This window comes from Lagopus leucura, unplaced genomic scaffold (genome assembly GCF_019238085.1).
Source record: "Lagopus leucura isolate 7727_CA_CO unplaced genomic scaffold, USGS_WTPT01 Super-Scaffold_100001, whole genome shotgun sequence".
Lineage (NCBI taxonomy): Eukaryota > Metazoa > Chordata > Aves > Galliformes > Phasianidae > Lagopus > Lagopus leucura.
Window position 1 is genome coordinate 101,715,098 of NW_024962262.1, and position 19,902 is coordinate 101,734,999.

General features: G+C 42.4%; 1 protein-coding gene across 1 annotated transcript; it reads right to left on the reverse strand.

The window, feature by feature from the left end:
* Positions 1–4,384: 4,384 nt before the first annotated feature.
* Positions 4,385–19,753, reverse strand: FBXO40 (F-box protein 40). The gene is made up of 4 exons (XM_042867699.1): positions 19,524–19,753; positions 16,847–16,933; positions 8,450–10,345; positions 4,385–5,601 (listed from the first exon to the last, which is right to left on the reverse strand). The coding sequence occupies exons 1-4, from the start codon at positions 19,590–19,592 to the stop codon at positions 5,404–5,406; spliced, it is 2,250 nt and encodes a 749-aa protein (XP_042723633.1). The 5' UTR covers positions 19,593–19,753; the 3' UTR covers positions 4,385–5,403.
* Positions 19,754–19,902: the final 149 nt, after the last annotated feature.

Genomic DNA, 19,902 nt, shown 5'->3' on the forward strand with positions numbered 1-19,902 from the left:
ACTGCCTTTTTTCATGTCCTTTGCTGAGAGAAAATGTTAGGCACTGGGGGAAGTCTCTGATAATCATGATGGGGCTTAAGCCTATAAATCTTGATATGACAGGTAACAAATTCCTTCACAAAACAGTCACTGTGTCTGTGTGAATAGAAACAAAGTCATAGAAAAGGTTGCTGATGAAAAATACATTTGGAGCATGTGATCATAATTTGCTTACATATCAATTAAGCAGGAAGCTAAAAAAAAAAAAACAAACAGGCCTGCTGAGTACTTGAAAATTTTGCTTCGAAATGGAAACAAACAAAAACGAAAAATCAAGGAAATAATAAAAGTCTTTAATATGGACTGTAATGGTGAAGAAACTGAGTGTGAAAGAAGCCCAGGATTCTTCTGAGAGATGGTCAGTTGTTATGGCAATTGCACCCCAGAGCAAGAGCAAAAATCCCTCTGCAGCTACCTCGATCAACAGCCATGAGGCTACTGAATACATGTGACAGGTAAGGAAATTGATTGCCAAACAAAACACACCTTCAAATGTTTGCAGACATGATGTGATATTAATGTGGAAAATGAATTTTTAGAAAATAATTTTTTTTTTTGTGTAAATAAATACCTGAATCAAAAAGGAGAAGGTGACTATGCAAAGAAGGTGGGGTCAAGAATAAAACTACCTGTTGCTGATACATAACTATAACCTTAAACCAAGAAAATTATACTGAATGAATAAAGGAGCAAATGGAAAGGGAATAGTAAATATGAGAATACGGGAACTACCATGTCTGATCTAAAAGGATCTTTTATCCTTTCTAAATTTGGAAATCAAGTTAATGTGATGGAATTATGAAAACAAGATAGGATGTGGATTTTGATGCATTTTTTAACTGTAACAAATTTTATTTTTAAGAAAGCAACAAGAAGCTACACAGTTCTGCAAAATAACAAACACTGTTCCAATAAACTTTACCTTATCTGTGTTTACTCAGTTTTAAGAATTGGGGGCCTGACAAGTAACTTCTTACCCCAGTCTGGACTGATGTGTCAGTAGGTGACTTACCCTTTAACCCCTGAAGAAATACCATACACCCCATGTAAATATATAACACTAATAGGGAATTCAAATCCACATCTCCAGGGAAGCATTTATCCAGAAAATCTGTTGCTGACAGCAAAAGATGAGTGCTTAGAAACATCAAAAGTGGTGACTCTGTGGTTTAACAGTGGCCTCTCAGCTTGCTTTTCATCAGTATACTGGCTGAATACTTCAACCCAGGAGAATTTGTGCCACAGAGTGAGGATCACTGTAAAAATTACATTTCAAAACTGTCTGCAGCTCATTGGGTTCACCAGGTTTTCTTATAAAATACTATAAAATAAACTCCCCATTTCCATAATATTCTTAGAGGTTTCTGCTGCCCTTACTGTCACCTCTAACCATCTACTGCCTCTTAAATTTAGACATTCCCTCCTCGCACATTTGCAGTCCCATCAATTCTTCCACACCACTCTTCTATCTGCGCCCTTTTACCTTTCTCCATTTGCTGCTCCCCATAAAACCTATGGTTTCAGGCAGCTTTCCTCTATCCAAACCACATACATTTCCTCTTTCTAGTTTTCCTGTTCTCTGGCCCTGAGCTGTTTTGCCCTGCTCTCACCTCCCTGATTTCCCCAGTCCCTTCTTTTCAGTACCAGTTCTTCCAACAAGAGGAAACACCACAAAATCTGTCAGCCTTGTTTATCTGAGCTTTCTATGGGTCAGGTTAAAAGCCTATATAAGGAGCCTAAGTACTTGTTCTTCACTGGTATGGCATCAGCTTGAGCACTGCGTGCAGGTTTGGACATCGCAATATAAGAAGGACATAAAACACTGAGAGAGCATCTAAAGGACAGCCGTGAGGATGAGGAATGGTCTGGAGTGGCTAAGGTCCCATGATTTGTTCAGTTCAGAGCAGAAGAGCTGAGGGGAGGCCTGATGGCGGCTGCAGCTCCTCACAGTGAGCCGAGGGGCAGCTCTGAGCTCTGCTCTGTGTGACAGCGACAGGGCCCGAGGGAACGGCATGGAGCTGTGAGCAGAGAGTCAGGTTCGGGGTCAGGGAAAGGTTCTGCACCAGAGAGCAGTGGGCATGGCACAGGCTGCCCAGGGCAGTGGGCATGGCACCAAACTGATGGAATTTGTGAAGTGTTTTGACATCTCTCTCAGACATAGGGTGTGAATTTTGGGTGATGTTGTGTGGGGTCAGAATAGAATACCTGGGGTATTCTATGGTTCTGTGACTCTATGATTTGCTGAATCCAAAAGATAGCTCCTCTTTTTACACTAAGTCAGCGTTACGCTCATGCCACGCTTGGGTAAATTCTGTTCCTTGCAGCTCCTGAAGCTTCTGCTGACTGTGCTAATGAGTGGGGCCATCAACACTGAGCTAGCTTGGCATGCCTCCTCTGGTTATATAGGATACATCTGATACTAGCACACAGCTCTCCTCTAGTGTTAAATAAGTGGTAAGCTGACATTTATTATATGATTTGCTAGCTGGATATGCACTGCTTTGCCTCTACTTCCCTGTATTGTTTTCCTTCTCACAGACCTAGATTAACCAGGCTAACCTGGAGATCACTGTGGTTTTCATCTTCCACTGTATGTGCTGAAGGCCAGGCTGTAAACGAACCTTGTTGACTCAACAAAATTTGCAGTTTACAGAAGTATACAGGGATGAACTCTTTCTCTGTAAATTAACACCTTATTTTTGTGCAGTGTATCTTTTAATAGTACTAGAAGGAAAATGACCCAAACCCACTCACCTAGAAGTTGTACCCATATATCTCTGGCTGATCCCAAGAGGCACAAGTTGCAGCATAATCTCTATCTCTAACCCACACTGTTAGCCATCATGTTTGCTAAGATTACACCCTCTCTGTACCTTATGTTGCTACCTCCTGCTGGGGAAAGGAGCACAGAATCAGGCTAACATCGTAGAATGGCTTAGGTTGAAGGGGACCTTAAAGATCATCTAGTTCCAACCTTCCTGCCATGGGCAGTGTTGCCACCCACTGAATCGGACTGCCAAGGATCCCATCCATCCCAGCCATACACACCTCCAGAGATGGAGTATCCACAGCTTCTCTGGGCAAACTGTTTCAGTGTTTCACTACCCTCTAAGTAAAGGCTCATAAGTCTGGAACTGAAATCATGGGATCTCCAGGAAAAGGGAGATACAAAAACAAAGCCTTCTGGCATCTACAGAAGTAGACCAGAACTAGAATAACAGCAATGCTAAAGGTAAAATGAGCCCAATTTGTAACTAACATAAACCACAATTTCAGTGCAGCTACATCAGTTTACAGCAGTTAAGTTTCTTATCAAATGGTTCTTAGATTGGACTCATTTTTCATAGTCTCTTGTACCAGCTTTGAATATTGACATAGTCTGAGTTGCTATCATTTAAGGTTGTTTTCTTTTTCTTTCAAGATTGTCCACAGTTTTGACTGCCCTCATTTTTAAGCACCAAGAATAGATGTTGGCCTCTAATTTTTGTGGTCTACAGTTAGGTGCTCAGCATCTTTCAAAATGGGGGTACATGATATGTGGAGAAGGGAGTCCTCATGGAAAAGCCAACCTAGAAAGCCTGACTGCATGTTCTCACCTCTATCAACTTCCCTGTGTAAAGCAGAACAATAATACTAGGTGACCTGTTTTAGAAGTTTTGATGAAAGAATGAGTTTCATGTATGTTTTGAGAACAGATGAGTTTTTGTAAGCAGCTTTAAAGTACAGGCAGTTTATTTTTGCAGTGTAATTAAGGTACAGGGCAATAGAGCAGAGCATCTGGCTGTAGCTGCAGATCGCATGTGTTCATTTGCTTCAGTTTCTGCTGTAAATGTGCTGTAAAATTGGGGTGCTACTTGCCCTGTTTTCTACAGGACATCTGTACAGACGAGTTTATTCTCACACATGGAGTCTTCCAATAAAAGAGCTCTAGGGAAAGAAAAGAGAACTACAAATAAAAAATCAGAATCTGTCACTGTTACTATTCCTACTCCTGATGTTGATGCCTACTCACTGTTCCCACAGTTCAGACAATGCTCTCCCAGGGCGTGTCTAGAGAAGAGAACATCCCCAAATGCTAACATCTCAAGGGGACAATTTAAGCTGCAAGTACACAGGAGGATGAGTTGCTCAGAACCCTTTCAGATACCTTACTGCTCATGCCTTCAGTACTCAGCATTCAGCTCAGGTTCATCTGCAATGGCAAATGACTGCCTCCATCAGTAGGAGGGGGCTCCATGCAGTGCCAGCCACACCTCACACCTGCACCAAAACCAGGAGTTGCAAGTGCAGCAAGTTTTCACCCATTTTCATCTCACCAGCCTCATCATTTGCCTCAACAAGCATATTTGGTTCTTAAACCAGTGCATTTATTTAAAAATAGACCAAATCCTAATCACTTTTCTACTCTACAAAATAAAAGAAAAAATATACTTCAGCTCACTTAACTGAATCAAACATTATCCACACCAGTGCTGAATGTTTTTTTAAAGGTCTTTTACAGAAAAAAAAAAAAATCTTTATTTGACAAATTGTTTACAATTGCTTACAATTACAATTTGCAATGTACAGTTGCAAAACTGAGTAGGTAAGGCATTCTAAAAGCATCTTCAAATATTTTTGATGGCTTTATTGGTTTGGAAATGAAAGAGAAAAAAATTAATAAAAAAAACAGAAAAACTCAACTGAGCCCCTGAAATTGTTACCTGGTTATTTCCAACATAGTAAATTGGTTTAGTTTTGATGATTTCATTACCTCAGCTTTAAGCTTACACTTAAATATTGTCCTAAATAAGCTCAAATCAGGGTCCTAAAGGATGGTTTGTGTTTGTGTGGTGCTGTCCTGAGTCTTCACTGGAGTTTTTATTTGATCATTTAAATTTGGGGATGCCTTTTCTTTTGCCTGAAAAGATTAGCAATCCCTAGATCTGCTACGTTTGAGGGCATCCATCTGTTCTCCCTGAGCTCAGCTTTCTGGCCACAAGTGAGGTGTTTCAGTTCTAGTCAAGCTATGTGCATCGACCAATTTTGCTTCTTCTGGGGCCATAGAGCTAGAAGCATCAGCCTATAGTCAAAGATGCTATGTTCCAACTATATCCTTATTGCTTTCTGCAGGGTGCTCTATTAAGCAGGGAAATAAACAGAAAGCACATGCCATCAGTTTCCCAGAACACTCTGGATGAAGATTTAACAATTAAAATAGTGCAAGAAAAAAAGAAAGAGAAAAAAAAAAAAAGAATGTCCAAAATCTGGGAAGAAGCCAGTTTTGTCTTCCAAAGGACAGTTGGAAGCAACAATCTTTAAACAAACCCAAATTTCCAACTCTTCTTAAAGACCGTGGAGTACGGTGGAGGGGAAGCCAGCTATTCACACTCTGCGCTTGAAGGTGGAAACCAAAGTCTTTTGAACCCGCTGTGGAGTCTCACACATGCCGGTCAGCAGCACGGGGTCTGTCTTGCGCTCCGCTTTGTAGAAAGGGCATTCCTTCAGGTGCTCTGACATGCAGACCACATCGCTGAGCTGCCACCGGTCCACTCTGGAGAAGAGGCTGCTGAACTGCCACTTCTGGGCCAAGGAAGGGATTGGGGAGAGGAATTGGAGAGGGAAAGCCAAAATGTTAGTGAAAATAGGTTTTTAAAAACATATATGCCTGTCGAGCGTTAAGGACAGGCTAGCAAAAATCTGGTTACGCAGGGCTGCATAACGAGCGTAAACATTCTCTGAATTGTCACCTACCTCATGCCTGCTGGTTTTGCTTTTTCAGTCATCACCTGTCAGTTCTAATGGGAAAGTAGAGTTTATGGTGCCAACCTAGAACTAGGCACAAAGAAATCTAGGACGTATTGACCATCACATGTGCAGAAAACTACATCACATGTGTGGTGGGATCCAAGATGCTTACTGGTGCATGCATCCAAGATAATTATAAGGCAGAATGTCTACAGGATGTCTGTGTGATAGCATCTCAAAGAAACCTGACTTCCAAACCTTGCAAACCTTTATCAGCAACTTCAAAGTAAGGAATGTAATAACACTGCCATCACTATCCCCACCCCAGAAAAAGGCTGGGAAGTCTAAGGTTAAGGTTATTTCTAAAGGAGTTACCAGCTTGTAAAATACAGAAATGGGCAGTTAAAATATTCTGACTCTATTTGTAGTGATACCAGTCATTCAGTGATATACAACCATGTAGTGGTAAGACTGTGAAGATGTCCTTTTGCTGTATACCATTTCAGTAGAATAATTTAAAAAGTCATAGTAGGCTTCAGCTCCTTAAAAATGTTTCTTCCCACGGAAGGATGGTATATGGCTGTGTTGCACTAAAAATTACCTGAGCCTGGCATAGTCCCAGCTGTCATACAAAAACTTCAGATTAATTACAAATTGAATGCTTTCAAGCAGAGCACGTGAACTGGAATCAAGATTCCTCTGTGGTCAGTGCATAGGTGGAAGTTTTTCCTTCTACTGCAGGATGTCACATCCTCCAGTAAACGATGTCAGCGCCCACCTTCTGTTCAGATTTAGCTAACTCAGCTTGAAGCCATTGTGCCTTATTACACAAATTCCAAAGTCACTACACTTAACATTTTCTCTTAATAAAGAGAAATAAAAACTTACCATAAATGTCCATTTAATATTATTGGTAGGTGGAGATCTTTAGGGGTCTGTGTAAAAGCTAGGGTCCTCAGATTAATTTTCTAAGTATTCTTTGGATCTCTGAATTATTTCTTCCCAGACTTTTGTCTGCTTGATCAAGCAAAAGCCCCTGATATTATTCTTTCAAGCAGCTTTATGTTAGAGTAGCTACAAGACTATCAGCTAGAAAAAAAAAATCTGTAATAACTACTGCATTAACTAAGACTTACAATGAACTATGTTTACACATTTCATTCTGACTACTCAATTGGCCAGTAAGGAAGGTATTTTTCCACTCCACAAATAGTAGGAGGCAGCACTACAGAAAAAGGCTTTTGATCCCCATGCTGCTCTCCCAGATGTTCACATCTCAAAAACTCAAATGTTCATGATGATCTTGTAAACTACAGATGTTGAAAAATGATATAATCTACCTTGATTTGTGCAAAGCATTTGATGCTGTCCTGCATAACCTTCCTGTCTCTAAATTGGAGAGACGTGGATTTGAGGTATGGACTTGGTGGATAAGGAACTGGCTGATCACACTCACAGTGTCAATGGCTTGATGTCCACTTGGAGACTAGTGACAAATGGTGTTCCTCAGGGATCTATATTGGGACTGAGATTATTTATCATCTTTTTCAGTGACATAGTCAATACAATTGAGTGCATCCTCAGCAAGTTTGCAGATAACACCAAGTTCAGTGGTGCAGTTGACACATTGAAGTGCAGGAATGCCATCTGGAGAGACTTAGACAGGCTTGAGAGATGGAGCTATGCAAACCTCACAACGTTCAACAAGGCCAAGAACAAGGACCCATGCCTGGGTTGGACAATCTGAAGCACAGGCTGGGCAATTGATGCATTGGGAGCAGCCGTGCAGAGAAGGATTTGGAGATGTTGGTGGATCAAAAGCCACAGGCTTTCATTTCACAGGCTTGCAGCCCAGAAAGCTAAAAGCATCTTGTCTGCTCTCATGAGGCCCCAGCTGCAGTACTGCGTCCAGCTCTGGGGCCCTCAGCACAAGGAGAATAAACCTATTGGAGTGAGTCCAAAGGATGACCAGAGGACTGGAGCACCTCACCTACATAAGGCTGAGAGAGCTGGGAGCGTGCAGCCTGCAGAAGGCTCCGGGGAGACATCTTGTGGCCTTCCAGTATTTAAAGAGGGCCTACAGGAAAGCTGGGGAGAGACACTGTATCAGGGAATGTAGCGATAGGACAAGGGGTAATAGTTTTAAATTAAAAGAGAGTCAACTTAGATTAGACATTAAGAGGAAATTATTTACTATGATTCTGTGATTCCAAAACCCTATGGAGTTGATGTGAATGCCTGAGCTGCTTTCCATCACAGCCTTTTCTTTACTCTTTCAGTGTTCTGAAGATTGACTTAGGTTCCATTTACACTAGATCAGTTTGTAAAGAATAAATCAAAAGTATGAAATGCAAGTCCCTTAAAACCCATCTATGACCTTTAAGTATCAGGAATTCTCAGTTTCCAGTGCCTAAATATGGTGCAAATGCAAACAGGTTACCTAAGGCAAGCTTGGGTGGGGCCCTGCAGCTAGTCAGTCGGTACCTATTCACAGCTTTTTACCTTTGCCAGATGTGCAGTACTTCAAAGCTTTGCCTCATTCCCCAACACACTATGTTTCATTTAAACAGCCTCACAAACTCTTCCCATATCAGCATGTTTGTATGCAGAATTGGTTGTTACGCTTGTGTCCTATCTGGTGAGGACCCATAGTGATCTTTTCCCCATTGCAGCAATCACTTGCCTTTCTGCGAGCTTTCCATGAAGCACCACCATGGGAATATCTTTTTTTCTCCCAAATAAGCAGGACCATACCCCTCTCCTGAAGAAGAGTGGCACAGATGTCTCTCATCAGCACTGACACTTGTGATAGCTGAGATAAACTAAAGCTGTCCAGGAACCCTGCAATGTACTTGAGCACTTCCAATGGGAGGCTGCTCAGCAAGTCCTTGGTTCTCCCTCGATCATCCACTTTGAAATTGCACTTTTCTGATTCAGCAAGGGTGGTGTCAACCTCTGGTTTAATAGCGAATGTATTGAGAAGCTTGCTGTATATGACCTTGGCCTTATGTCCGTCAGGGCGGAAGTGATTTTGAACAAAAGTACATCCCAAGTAGGCCAGTGGACAGCGAAGCTGGAACCATCCATCCAGACATGACTGTATGTCAGCATGCACATTCTTGAAATGGGATGCATATTCATCCCTCCTGAAGAAATGATTGCAAGTGAATGTGAAAGCTGAACTACTTTTATTATGCCTTCTGGTTACACTTTCGGTGTACAGCTCCACGTGGAGTTCTGGTTGGCTGCTTTCATCTACAATATCTGCTAGAACAGCATTAGAGGAAAAAGGTTCTAAAGGAAAGTTATATGTCTGTGTTCCGAAGTCTACAAAGAGTCCATCGATACCCCTTGCTTCAGAGATCTCATGCCCTTTCAGTTCTTTTTCCAGTGCACACAGCAGTGTGGCTGTCACTACATCTGCCTTAGGTAGTTCTTCTGGGTTTATTCCCAATTCTGAGGTATCCACTGACTTGTCTGAAGTAGGTATCTTGTGTGCCATTACATCTCCCAGTCGTGCTCTTTTGCCACAGTAACTAACTGGCACTTTGAAGGTATAGACAGTCTTTACTTCTTGAGCTTCCAAGTTCCCATACACAAAGTCTTTTTCTTTGGGTGTGCAAGCAGCCATTTGGCCAAAGCGAATGAGCATTCCCCCATGATGCACAAGATACATGTTGTAATCACCTACACCAACTTCTTTCTTCAGCCTCTCCAGGACCCCTTCTTGCCAAGGAGCCAGCCCTGTCATTTCTTTATTTGCTGTTTGTTCAGGCTTTTGGACTTTTGCCTCTTCTGCGTTACAAGGTACCTCCTTTGCCTTCTCTGCAGAGACGACAGTACAAGAGCTGGATGCTTTTTGCTTGGAAGCCTCTTCCTTCTTTTTTCCTGAGCTGGTCGCTGAGCCTGTTACCTGGCAAGCCAAGAGCTCTTTGCTAAAAATGTTCTCCCAGGTTTTGTAGCTCCCCAGGTCCATTCCTTCCTTGTCCTTTGCCAAATTTTCACGCTCACTCTGGCTGAGCTCAGAGAACTGGTCACTGCCTTCCTGGGAACCACAGGCTAATCCTCCCACAGCACCTTCCATCCCATCCATGGCTTCTTCCATTAGCTTTCCCACCTCCTCCTTTTTCCTCCACTCTGGAAACAAGTCAGCTACTTTCAAATTCCTGAAAAGTATCTTCTGGTCTCTGAGTGCCAATGCTGTGTCCAGACACTCTTCACTCAAGCTCTCCTTCATAATATTCTTGTGGAGGGTTGTGTCCGAATCCACATTTGGCCAGCGATTCCACTCCATTGAGCAGCAGACAACGCTGGCTGGGCATATCTGAAGGTGCTTTGCCAGCTTAAAGCGAGCCATGGAGAAAGGACATCCATAGTGTGCGTTGAGGCAGGGGACGTGCTCCAAGGGGCAGAGCAGTTGGTGCTCCTCTTGCTTGCACATGTGGAAGGTGGCACCACAGTGAAGGTGGCAGCTGATCACCATGCAGGAGACAGAGGTCTCAATGGGTGCGCGGCAGTGCTGACTGAAGCACCTCTCGCAGTGCCTGTGCTGCCCGGGGGGAGCTTTCAGAGCCCTGTGCTGTGTGTAGAAAAGGCAAGAATAGCAGAGTTAATACCAGAAGGGACAGGAAGGGAAACAGACCACCAGTGCCCATGCCCAGTTTCTACAAGTCAGATGCTCACATACACTTCTGGCAGGAATTAGGCTATGAGCCCCAAACAATTACACACCAGCATTGATCCTCACCATACATCATGGCCTGCTAGCAGCAGGAATATAGCAAAGATCTCAGCGCTCTTTGCTCATAGCCCAACAGAGGCAGCCAAAATTTGAGTGTGAGCTGTTTTCAGTCATGGTATTTACACTGATTCTGTACATTCTATATTGCTGAAATCAAGACTTCCACAGGCACAGAGGGAGATCCTCCGCCTTTCCTCAACACCATTTGAGTGGGAAAGATGACAGTTATTTTCCTCCCTAGAAAAACTAGCTGTTCTTTTGGCCTATATATCTCATCACCCTTGCTTTGTCCCACTAAGGACATGAATGATCACAAATGATCTGGTCACAACTGCTTCATATTTTTTGGTTCATCCTACATACTTAAAAGTCACTGTCAAACATTGTCCAAAACAGACTAGATAGCCTTGAGGTGATTGTATTTTAGATTCAGTTAATGAAAGTGTTAGTAATACTCCAAGTGGTCAGAACACAGGGAAAGAGTTCTCAAGCAACAGAAATGAGCATAAACAAAACCAGTCTCTGTTTCATAAATTTGGCTGCCATCAGGCAGCTCCATTAGTTTAATGTGTTGCAACTCACAGACTGGATTAAAAGAACAAGTTGAGGAAGCCAAAACAAATATCTCAGAAATTTCAACCAGCTTTATCATATAAGCAGGCCAAATGTTTTCTTAAGAATTCGTTTCGGTTCTCACATTCCCATATCAATGTGAGATATCAATATTTAAAAATATCTATATGTTTTTTCCTCTCCTCTTCTTAAAAAAATTTAATACAAAAAAGACATACAATTTTCCTGAGACCAAAGGAATATGATGTATGATGACCCTTATGTAAAAAGTTGTTACTACTAGACTACTACTGGCTTTTTGTCAAAATGAACCACTCATCTGCTTTGGTTTCATTATTGTGTTTTTCACCCTTTCCCGGTAAGTCAATTAAATTAGTTTAATTAGATGAAAATAATACAAAGCCCGTTTCCAAAAGTTCTAAGTGCTCTTTGCTTCTAACATCACTACCTTTGCAATAATTCCAGGCAATAGCTATTACTCCTTACTAAAATTGGGAAAACAAGAGATGACAGAGATGACAATTGGCATGAGGCGTGCCTTCTTTTGACATTAAAAATATAAGGACATAAGAAAAGATAGTCTGGGTCCATCGGTGGTCCATCCAGCCCAGCTGTGTTCTTCTACAATGTCTACAATGAACAGCATTGTTTTAGGGGGAATATGTGGGACCTTTGTATTCCTTTCCCTTCAAAAGCTCTCAGCTTCCACAGGAAGCTGCATTGGAGACCCAGAGACTGCCTAGACCTCGTACTACTTGGAGTTACCTTTCTGGACACCTTGATCTGGCAGCAGCAACTTGGCTTGAGGACTAGCTACTACAAGCAAAAAGCTCCAGGCTACTGACCTTCTGCCCTTTGCTGTAAAGTTTGCATTTTAGCCTGGCTCAGTCTAGTGTGCACTAATTGCTGTTAATGTTAGGGTGCATTACTTGTGTTGATAGTTTCATTCTGTCCATTGCAGCTTCCAACACTGACCAAAATGTTTTTAAATCCCCTTATTGAATCAACGCTATTGCCTCTCCAATCTACCCAATAAAGGAACAATTTCTCTGTGGCCCCTTCACCTAGGGACAAGTTTACACTCTGAAGTATAAGGGTCGAGTACCTGTGGCTTTGTTTGCACACACAGAAAGTGCTCAAGACAGCAGAGAAGGAAAGCTTTATTTCATAGACACTCAATATAACGTTCCCTGCTTACCTTGGGAAGCACAGGGATGCTGGCCACGTTGGCCCCAGCAAGATTCAGTCCCTAAATACACGTGATTTAGAATTGCATCTGTCCTGCTTTAGATTGTTCAGTGACATCTACTTATATGTGGCTCAGAAAAGGAAGAGATGCAGAAGGATTTATTTCACATTGGCAGCATCCTTGCTACTGTCATTCTTGTAGCATTTTGCTGCAAATATAATTTCTAAAAATAGCCCCAGCTATGACTTGCATAAGGTCAGAGGAAGGCTGGGCACATTACACTGCAATGAAAACATGACTGCATGAACAATATTTTCCACTGCAAAACTAATTCTTAGAGAAAAATAATTGATGAATAAAAACACATGAGAAGGACAGGCCTTATGGCTATCCAAAACCACAAAACGCTGATTACAAAGTTTCTGGAGAGGAGCCTGCTTTCACGCTGCTGTATGCTGAAACCAACCATATCAGAATCACGTGTGGAAAAAGAAAGCATTTTGTTTGTGAAAAATGACCACATCAGAGCATTTGGACCCAGAATCAGTCTTCTTGAGTAGACAGACCTGCCACTGTGGGTGCAGTTTACCCCATGTCTAACTTGAACATGCTTTTTGTTCAGACAAATCATTTCCACATCTCTCTCCTAATTATCAAATCTGTGAAACTAGACAAGTGAGAGCTATCATTTTTCTATACATATTGGGGTTTGAATGATTCCTGTATTCTAATAAGTCAGTAATCCTAAGCTCTGTATTTTAACTGATGATTCAGCTAACTCCATCTCTTGGTTGATGATATCATTCTCAATACACAAAATACAACAGCCTTCCAAAACATTTAACAGAAAGTTTACACATTTTTGCCTCAGACAGTGATACATAGCATCCAAAGAATGATGACACATCGATACATTGAGTAATGAAACATTTCTCTAAACCTCTATACTTACTGTTTCCCTGCAACATGCAATATTTTCTAAGAGCTGGGTTAAAAAAAAAAACAAAACAAAACAGAAATGTTTACTTAAATCATGTTGAAGGTACTGTGGTACAAAAAGATGCAAACTGTCAACCACTGTATGTCCACTCTGGTAAATCTTTATTTTTAGACTGGCATTTTTAGACAGCAAATCAAGTAATGTTTAAAAATACACAACTGCCTTTTAATGGCAGATATGTCTATGTCTGGAGCAGATCTGTTCAGTTGTAATAACCTGCAGTTTATAAATCAATTAAAATTTGTTTTCAGTAAATGTCCATTTAATTCAGTTGGGTCAATGGGCCAAGACAAAACAACTCTTTCTTATTTGGTATTTGCTACACATAAGTGCCGGATAATGATATACTGACTGTATACATCATGCTCTTCTTGAATAATTAAGTGATATCACCCATTTCAAGGAATCAACAAAAAGGGCCACCAGAAACCCCAGACTATTAGCTTACAGACTGCATTTAAGATCTGATTAAAAATTAACACAAACAAATCTTTCTAAGATTTACAGTATGATATGCAGCTCTTAAAAATTTCAGGGAAGTTTGTGTCCAAACGCTGGAGCCAAGAATATCAAAGTTATATATAATATTAAAACTAAAAATATTTTACAGGCATGTGAAATATGTAGGGCAGAAAGCAGATGTTTATTCCCCATTACACACTATGCATTGTTTATCCAGTTTTCCACATACTATTTAAATATTGAGGTGAATGCAGAGTTACTAATTTCCTTATGGCATTTTTCAATGTATTTACTGTCTCAGTATCTGAGTGGTTCATAAATGATAATGGATTTGTATTTGCAGTACTAGTGATGCACCTGAGGTTAAAAGAAACTAATATTTCTATCTGACAGATGTAGAATTAGAGCATATAAAGACAAAACCACATAGAATTAAAAATACTACATTCTGCAAATAATACACAAACCAAGCCTGGAGACTCTCATGTTCTGGTATCTTGCCTCCTACACAAACATGCTGGCATAGGCAGAAAATCACATTTTCTAGGAAAATATCCAACTCTCCTTAAACTAAGCATTTTCTTCTTTTTTTGTACAGTGCACCTCCATGGTCACCTCCTGAACAATCTCAGCAAGAAGTCAAGCTTGGGTCTCCAGTCATCACACAGATATATGTACTTCTACAAACTCAGAAAGAAAACACTATGCCACTGGAAATGGTACCATTCTGCATTTTTACATGATTTCTGCGAATCTAACCTTTCTAATGTCCTGTCCTTTGCTACAAAATGAAAACCAAATCCAAGAATGTCACCATCACAAGTCACAGTGACCCCCAAGATGCCCCACATCTTTGCATATAGATCACTGTCCTGCCAGGCACATTTTCTCTTCAATGGCCATTCAGCCTGATCTTCCAGGTATATTGTGGTACCTGGCAGTGAACATAGCACAGCTCAGGGTAGGTGCAAAGGGAGAGCAAAAGGTGTAGACGAAATCTTCACCTGTAACAGTAATAAACTACTATCAAGCATTTGTAAGGCACAATTTCTTGAAGGCTTAGCCCTTGAAGAAGTTCATAGGGATTTTATAGGGACACCCTGGGCAAGCCTTCTGGTGAAGCTCAAATCCCTGGTATAAGACAAGAAGAGGAAAAGTTTTTCCATGAGACAGCTGCCTTGTTAGGTAAGCCCAAAGATGGAAGGACAGGACTGTAACAATCACGGAGCTGTTCCCTGTATTTTTCAGCAGGGGACCAGCTAGCTGAGGATGCGATGTCCCATGACAATAAACACTGGATTAAAGTTGCTGAATTGGTTGGAATTGCTTTATACTTATAAGAATATATTTAAAATGATAGGGACAGGGTATGCCCATAGGCAGTGCATGAGTTGTGCAGAGACTTCACAGTGCACTTTTCATTCAAATTATGTGTGCTGCTCAGGTTCCCACAACAGTCTATCAGTTTATCTTCAGCTTCCAGAATCTGATGTGCAGGACCTAAAGAGAAGCTGTTGCATCACCAGGCCTCTTCTCTCCTGGTAAATCACAGTGGAGAGGCACAGACACTTGCATGTGCCATTTCCACACAGCCAAATGCACCAGTGCAAGAGGAACATGGGAGGGCTCAGAGCACCGAGGCACCATTGATGGAAACCCCACACACAGCACTCACCTGTAGGAGTGCCAGGTCAGCAGATTTCTCACTCTTCCCTACCTGTAACAACCCAGCAGCAACTCATCTGAGATAGACCCACATAAAAATTCTTTGTACTGACATGGTCACACAGACCTGGAGCAACAGCAGGAGCTGGGAAGCAAAATGTGACAGGCATCTGCTATGCAGTACACGTGAAAGTCCCTGGGCTGTCCTTGAGAGAAACGCAGTTAAGTAAACTGTCACTGTGCATCAGTGCATCTGTACCTGGCAAAGGGGCTTATTGAGTTCAGTGATTGCTTTAAAATAACAGGTTTCAGTTTAGCTGCAGTTTGAGGGGGGTAGGGAAAGAAGTATGATCCGAACTGCTTTGGTTTGGGCTCAGGTTGTGTTTCATTCCCTGACAACAATTTCGTTAATATACTTTTCTGAAAAATTCTTGAGATAAGAGATAATCACATGAATGGGTTTAAGGAAAACAAAAGAAACTCAGCCAAAGCCAGATGTGCACTACAATGAATTTCAGTGCTCTTGTTTAAGGTCTAAGTCTTATAAAAAGAAAAGTGAGAAGATTTGTGAATAAAAATTTCTAAGCAGCCACAACTCTAAAAAGCGGGGTAGTACCTTTAACACTTGTAAATTCTCACTCATCATCTTATTATTTATTCTGGACTAAAAGCACATGGTTTGCAGTCTGAATCTACAAACCCACCGGATTTGAAGACTTAGCATTTTTGAGTTTCTTAGAAATTGCAGAAATTGAATTTTTAATTTATCATCTGTATGGGAACTGCTGAGTCACGGCCTGAACCTCTGATTGATCACCTGAGGTGAGCCATGAGTCAGCCAGAGGAGCACAGGTGAAGGCAATTCACCTGTGCTACCGGAAGGGGTGGAGCCAGGCTCCACCCCTCCTGGACCTATTTAAGAGCTGGCTACCAGAGGGGAAGGATCTCTTCTGGAGATCCTCCTCTTTGATATCTTCTAGTGAGCTCAACCCAAGGGTAAGCTCTTCTACTTATTCTCTTTTGTGATCCTTGTTTGCCTTACTCTTTTGATTATATTGCAATTATAACATCTTGGTTATACAGCTTTGCCTTACTCTTTTGATTATATTGCAATTATAACATCTTGGTTATACATCATCTGTCCTGGTACTGAAGTTCCCGCTTAAGAGTCAGTGTTTTAGCTTTTTAAAATCCTACATACAGTGCTGCAAACCATGCACATATTATGGAGCGCTTTTCTTTGCAGAGTAGCCTGTCACAGAAGTGTTCAGTTATCAGCTGCCTCCATTCTAGGGTGCCATTTAAGACATCTTGTGTCTGATTTTTCTACTTCATCCTAATTATTAAGATTCTTCGGAAGATATCTTGGTTTTCATAGCTTAATACAGTAACCATTGCATTGCATAAGGTTTCACCAATAAAGACTGAAATTCTATTTACAAAGACTTACCTTAATCATAGAGTCCCTGTGTTTGTACCAAACACTTGCTCTCTCGGTTTTGCTCAGCAGGGTTGAAGTGAGGTGGGTAAGGGCTAACTGGAAGCAAAGAAAGAGGAGAGGACGGGAGGAGACAGAGCAAGCACAAGCAGAAACATCAAGTAGTTTGGGGATGTTAAAAATAAAACCTGTGCATGTGACTGAGCGGCTCAGCTTTCAGAGCTGTTTCTTCCACTGTATTTGTTAACACTGTCACTACTGGAGATATACTTAATGGTGAGGATGCAAGAGAGACAGGACAGAGCATGTCCTCTGCCCCAGGCATTAAGAAGAAAACAACAGAGTGTTTCCCAGAGCTCTGTGTCAGTTTCCTCCCACTCTCATCCTTTATGCCTCGACTCCTGGCGTTCCTATCAACCCGCGGTTTCTGCTGTTCTAGCCATCACTGTGTCCCCCACTCTCACTGGCACCTCAGTGGTGGGTGCAAACAGCATCAGTAGATTTGTCATCCCTAGATGGTGAGGACAAAGGAGCTGAGCCAGCACCCCTGCTTCCTTCTCTCTGGTTGCTGAAGTATTAGTGCTTCTCCCCAGCGGGACAACACCTTCTTCCTTTTGTGGTGACAGCTCTAAGATCCTAAATTGCAACAAGTGTCTTGCTTTGCCTTATCTTTCTTTGTTCCTATCTGTGAGACAGTGGCAGTGCAGGCAACCACGTTTTCATTTTTAGGCTGAATGAAATGTCAGTAGGTGACAACCAAAGCTTGCTTGTGCCAATTGTGATTTAGTAGTGCTAAATATGGTTAGGAGTCTGGCTCTGTGGCCTTTTTTTAGAAAGGGCTGTGTTATTGTGGTACCATTTTGTATCATCCCACTGGGTAAAAACATGGCCAGCAGGAATAAGTGTGAATCCATATTTCACCCAATCATGACATTATCACTGGTGTGTTTGTCCCTTATACTTTCACCCTCTAGTTTACAGCCATTCTTCAGCCTTTACCCATGGCAACTTCTTTAATGTTGTCACTGACTTTTTCACTGTGCTTAAAAACATACTGCTTGCACACTTCACTTTTATGCAAATTGCTTCTCAAAATTCTGTACTAATTGTTTAGGAATAAACTCTCCAGATGAATTAACCCAGATTACTAATATTAAGTGCTTCCGAAGCAGGTGTTAGAAATAAAGCCTCTTCTATCTGAATTTTATCAGTAAAGGCAACAGGAATTAGGAACTTGTTGTTTGTTTTTTTTTTACCTGCAGCACAATGCCATATTAGAACAGCTGCATCTGAAATTACACTCTCAGCAAAAACAGGAGAACCTGCAGATTTCTGCTGTAATTGTTACCTGTGCTGATATGATTCAAGAAATTTCAGGAATACACCAACTACAACTAGAAATCATGCTGCAGTACAGATGTGCATAAGTAGCATGTAGTATCTTATGTGCATGGTAGGATGCAAGTAATGTAACATCTCTGAAATGAACAAGCAACTTACTTATTTTGTGATGCAAATGCTATGGGAGAAAGCTGTTGCCTGCATGCTTTAATCTCTCTTATCTCAATTCCACGGGGTTGACATACTGTGCTACACAAAAGTTTTATGAAATGTATCTATCAATATGACATGCATAAGTACATATTCATGTAAATATATATGTGCATATACATATATATTGCTATGGGAAAATTGGACCAGATATGCTAGCTCAGAAGTGAGGCTGTCACTCCATGCCCCCAGCCCCTAACAGTGGCCAGGCTCAGCTTGCATTCCCAGTAGGTACAAGTGCAAGTACACACATACACCACATATATGCATATATACACGGACAGCCACACAGATAAGGAGCCAGTCACAGAAGGCACTCATGTGAACACGGACTCTCAGTGGCCTCAAACAGCATCCCTCTGGCTGAGCAGGATGGAAGGTCATACAGATGCATAACCCCACAGACTTGGCTCCAGCCTTCCCAGCATTTGGTCCTGAACATCCAAGCTCTGGGGCTTCAGTCAGCTGGCACAGACTATGCCCCAGGCACAGCTGGAGTTGGCTTGGACCCACTGACTCCAGAGCCAACACCCCAAGTCTGGTCCCCAGAGCCCACCATATCAAGTCCCAGAGCCTCTATGTCTGGACCCAGGAGCCTGCCGTCCCTACCCAGGTGGATGGCTGACCTTGGCCCTCTGGCAGAAGCTCTGCCTTGCAGCCCCTAGCCCTCCAGCCCTGCTCCCATTCACCAGCTGCTGGGAGGATTCCCACTCCCACACACCCCACATCTATCTGCTCACCCTGGTGTTGCTGCACAGCTACACAGCCCTGCTGACTGCTGGCACCTGGGCCCTAAGCATACAGTGAAGGAAGCCCTCACCCAGAGAAAAGCCCAAAGGGCTACGATAAAAGCATAGGACAGATGGCACTGAGCAGGCTATTTACAAAAGCTATTATGTGCAGCCAGCCCTTTCTCTTAGCATTCTCTTGCTTGTTCCCACACAGGTAACTGGAATCCCTCCCTTTCCCACTTGTGGACTCTCCCCTAAGCATCCCTATGCAAGTCCTTTGCAATCCCAAATGACTTTGCTTCCATTGAATGATAAAACCATAGAATATCCCAAGTTGGAAGGAACCCACAAGGATCGTGGAGTCCAACCTCTGGCTCCACACAGCACTAACTAGAACTAATTCAAACCTGATGTCTGAAAGCTTCGAACTCCAGCAGCTTGGGACCGTGCCCACTGCCCTGGGCAGCCTGTTCCATGGGCCAAGACACAGCAGGGTGCTGGGAGGGCACCTCTTCCTGCCGCTGTGCCTGTGCTCTCGATACAAAATCACGCAGCGAAATAAATGCATCTGTCTCAGCATATACCGCAGTTGACTTTTTGCGCCAGCCACGAGACCGGCACTCGCTGCACTACAGCTCCCGGCATGCCACGCGGCCCACTGACACACTCCCCAACGGAGCGCCGCGCACTCATCTGCGGCTGCGCGGGCCCGAATCTCGCGCGTGCTCCATGCCGGGAGCGGGAGTCCCTCCCAATGAGGGCGCTGCGGCCGCGCGGTTGAGCGCG

Coding starts and splice junctions, on each gene's coding strand:
- FBXO40 (XM_042867699.1), bottom strand. CDS start 19,592: ATGGAACAGGCTGCCCAGGGCAGTGGGCACGGTCCCAAGCTGCTGGAG. Junction 16,934..19,523: donor TCGAAGCTTTCAGACATCAG/GTTTGAATTAGT, acceptor CTTTGCTTCCAG/TTAGCCCTTACCCACCTCAC. Junction 10,346..16,846: donor ACAGGGACTCTATGATTAAG/GTAAGTCTTTGT, acceptor TTCTACACACAG/CACAGGGCTCTGAAAGCTCC.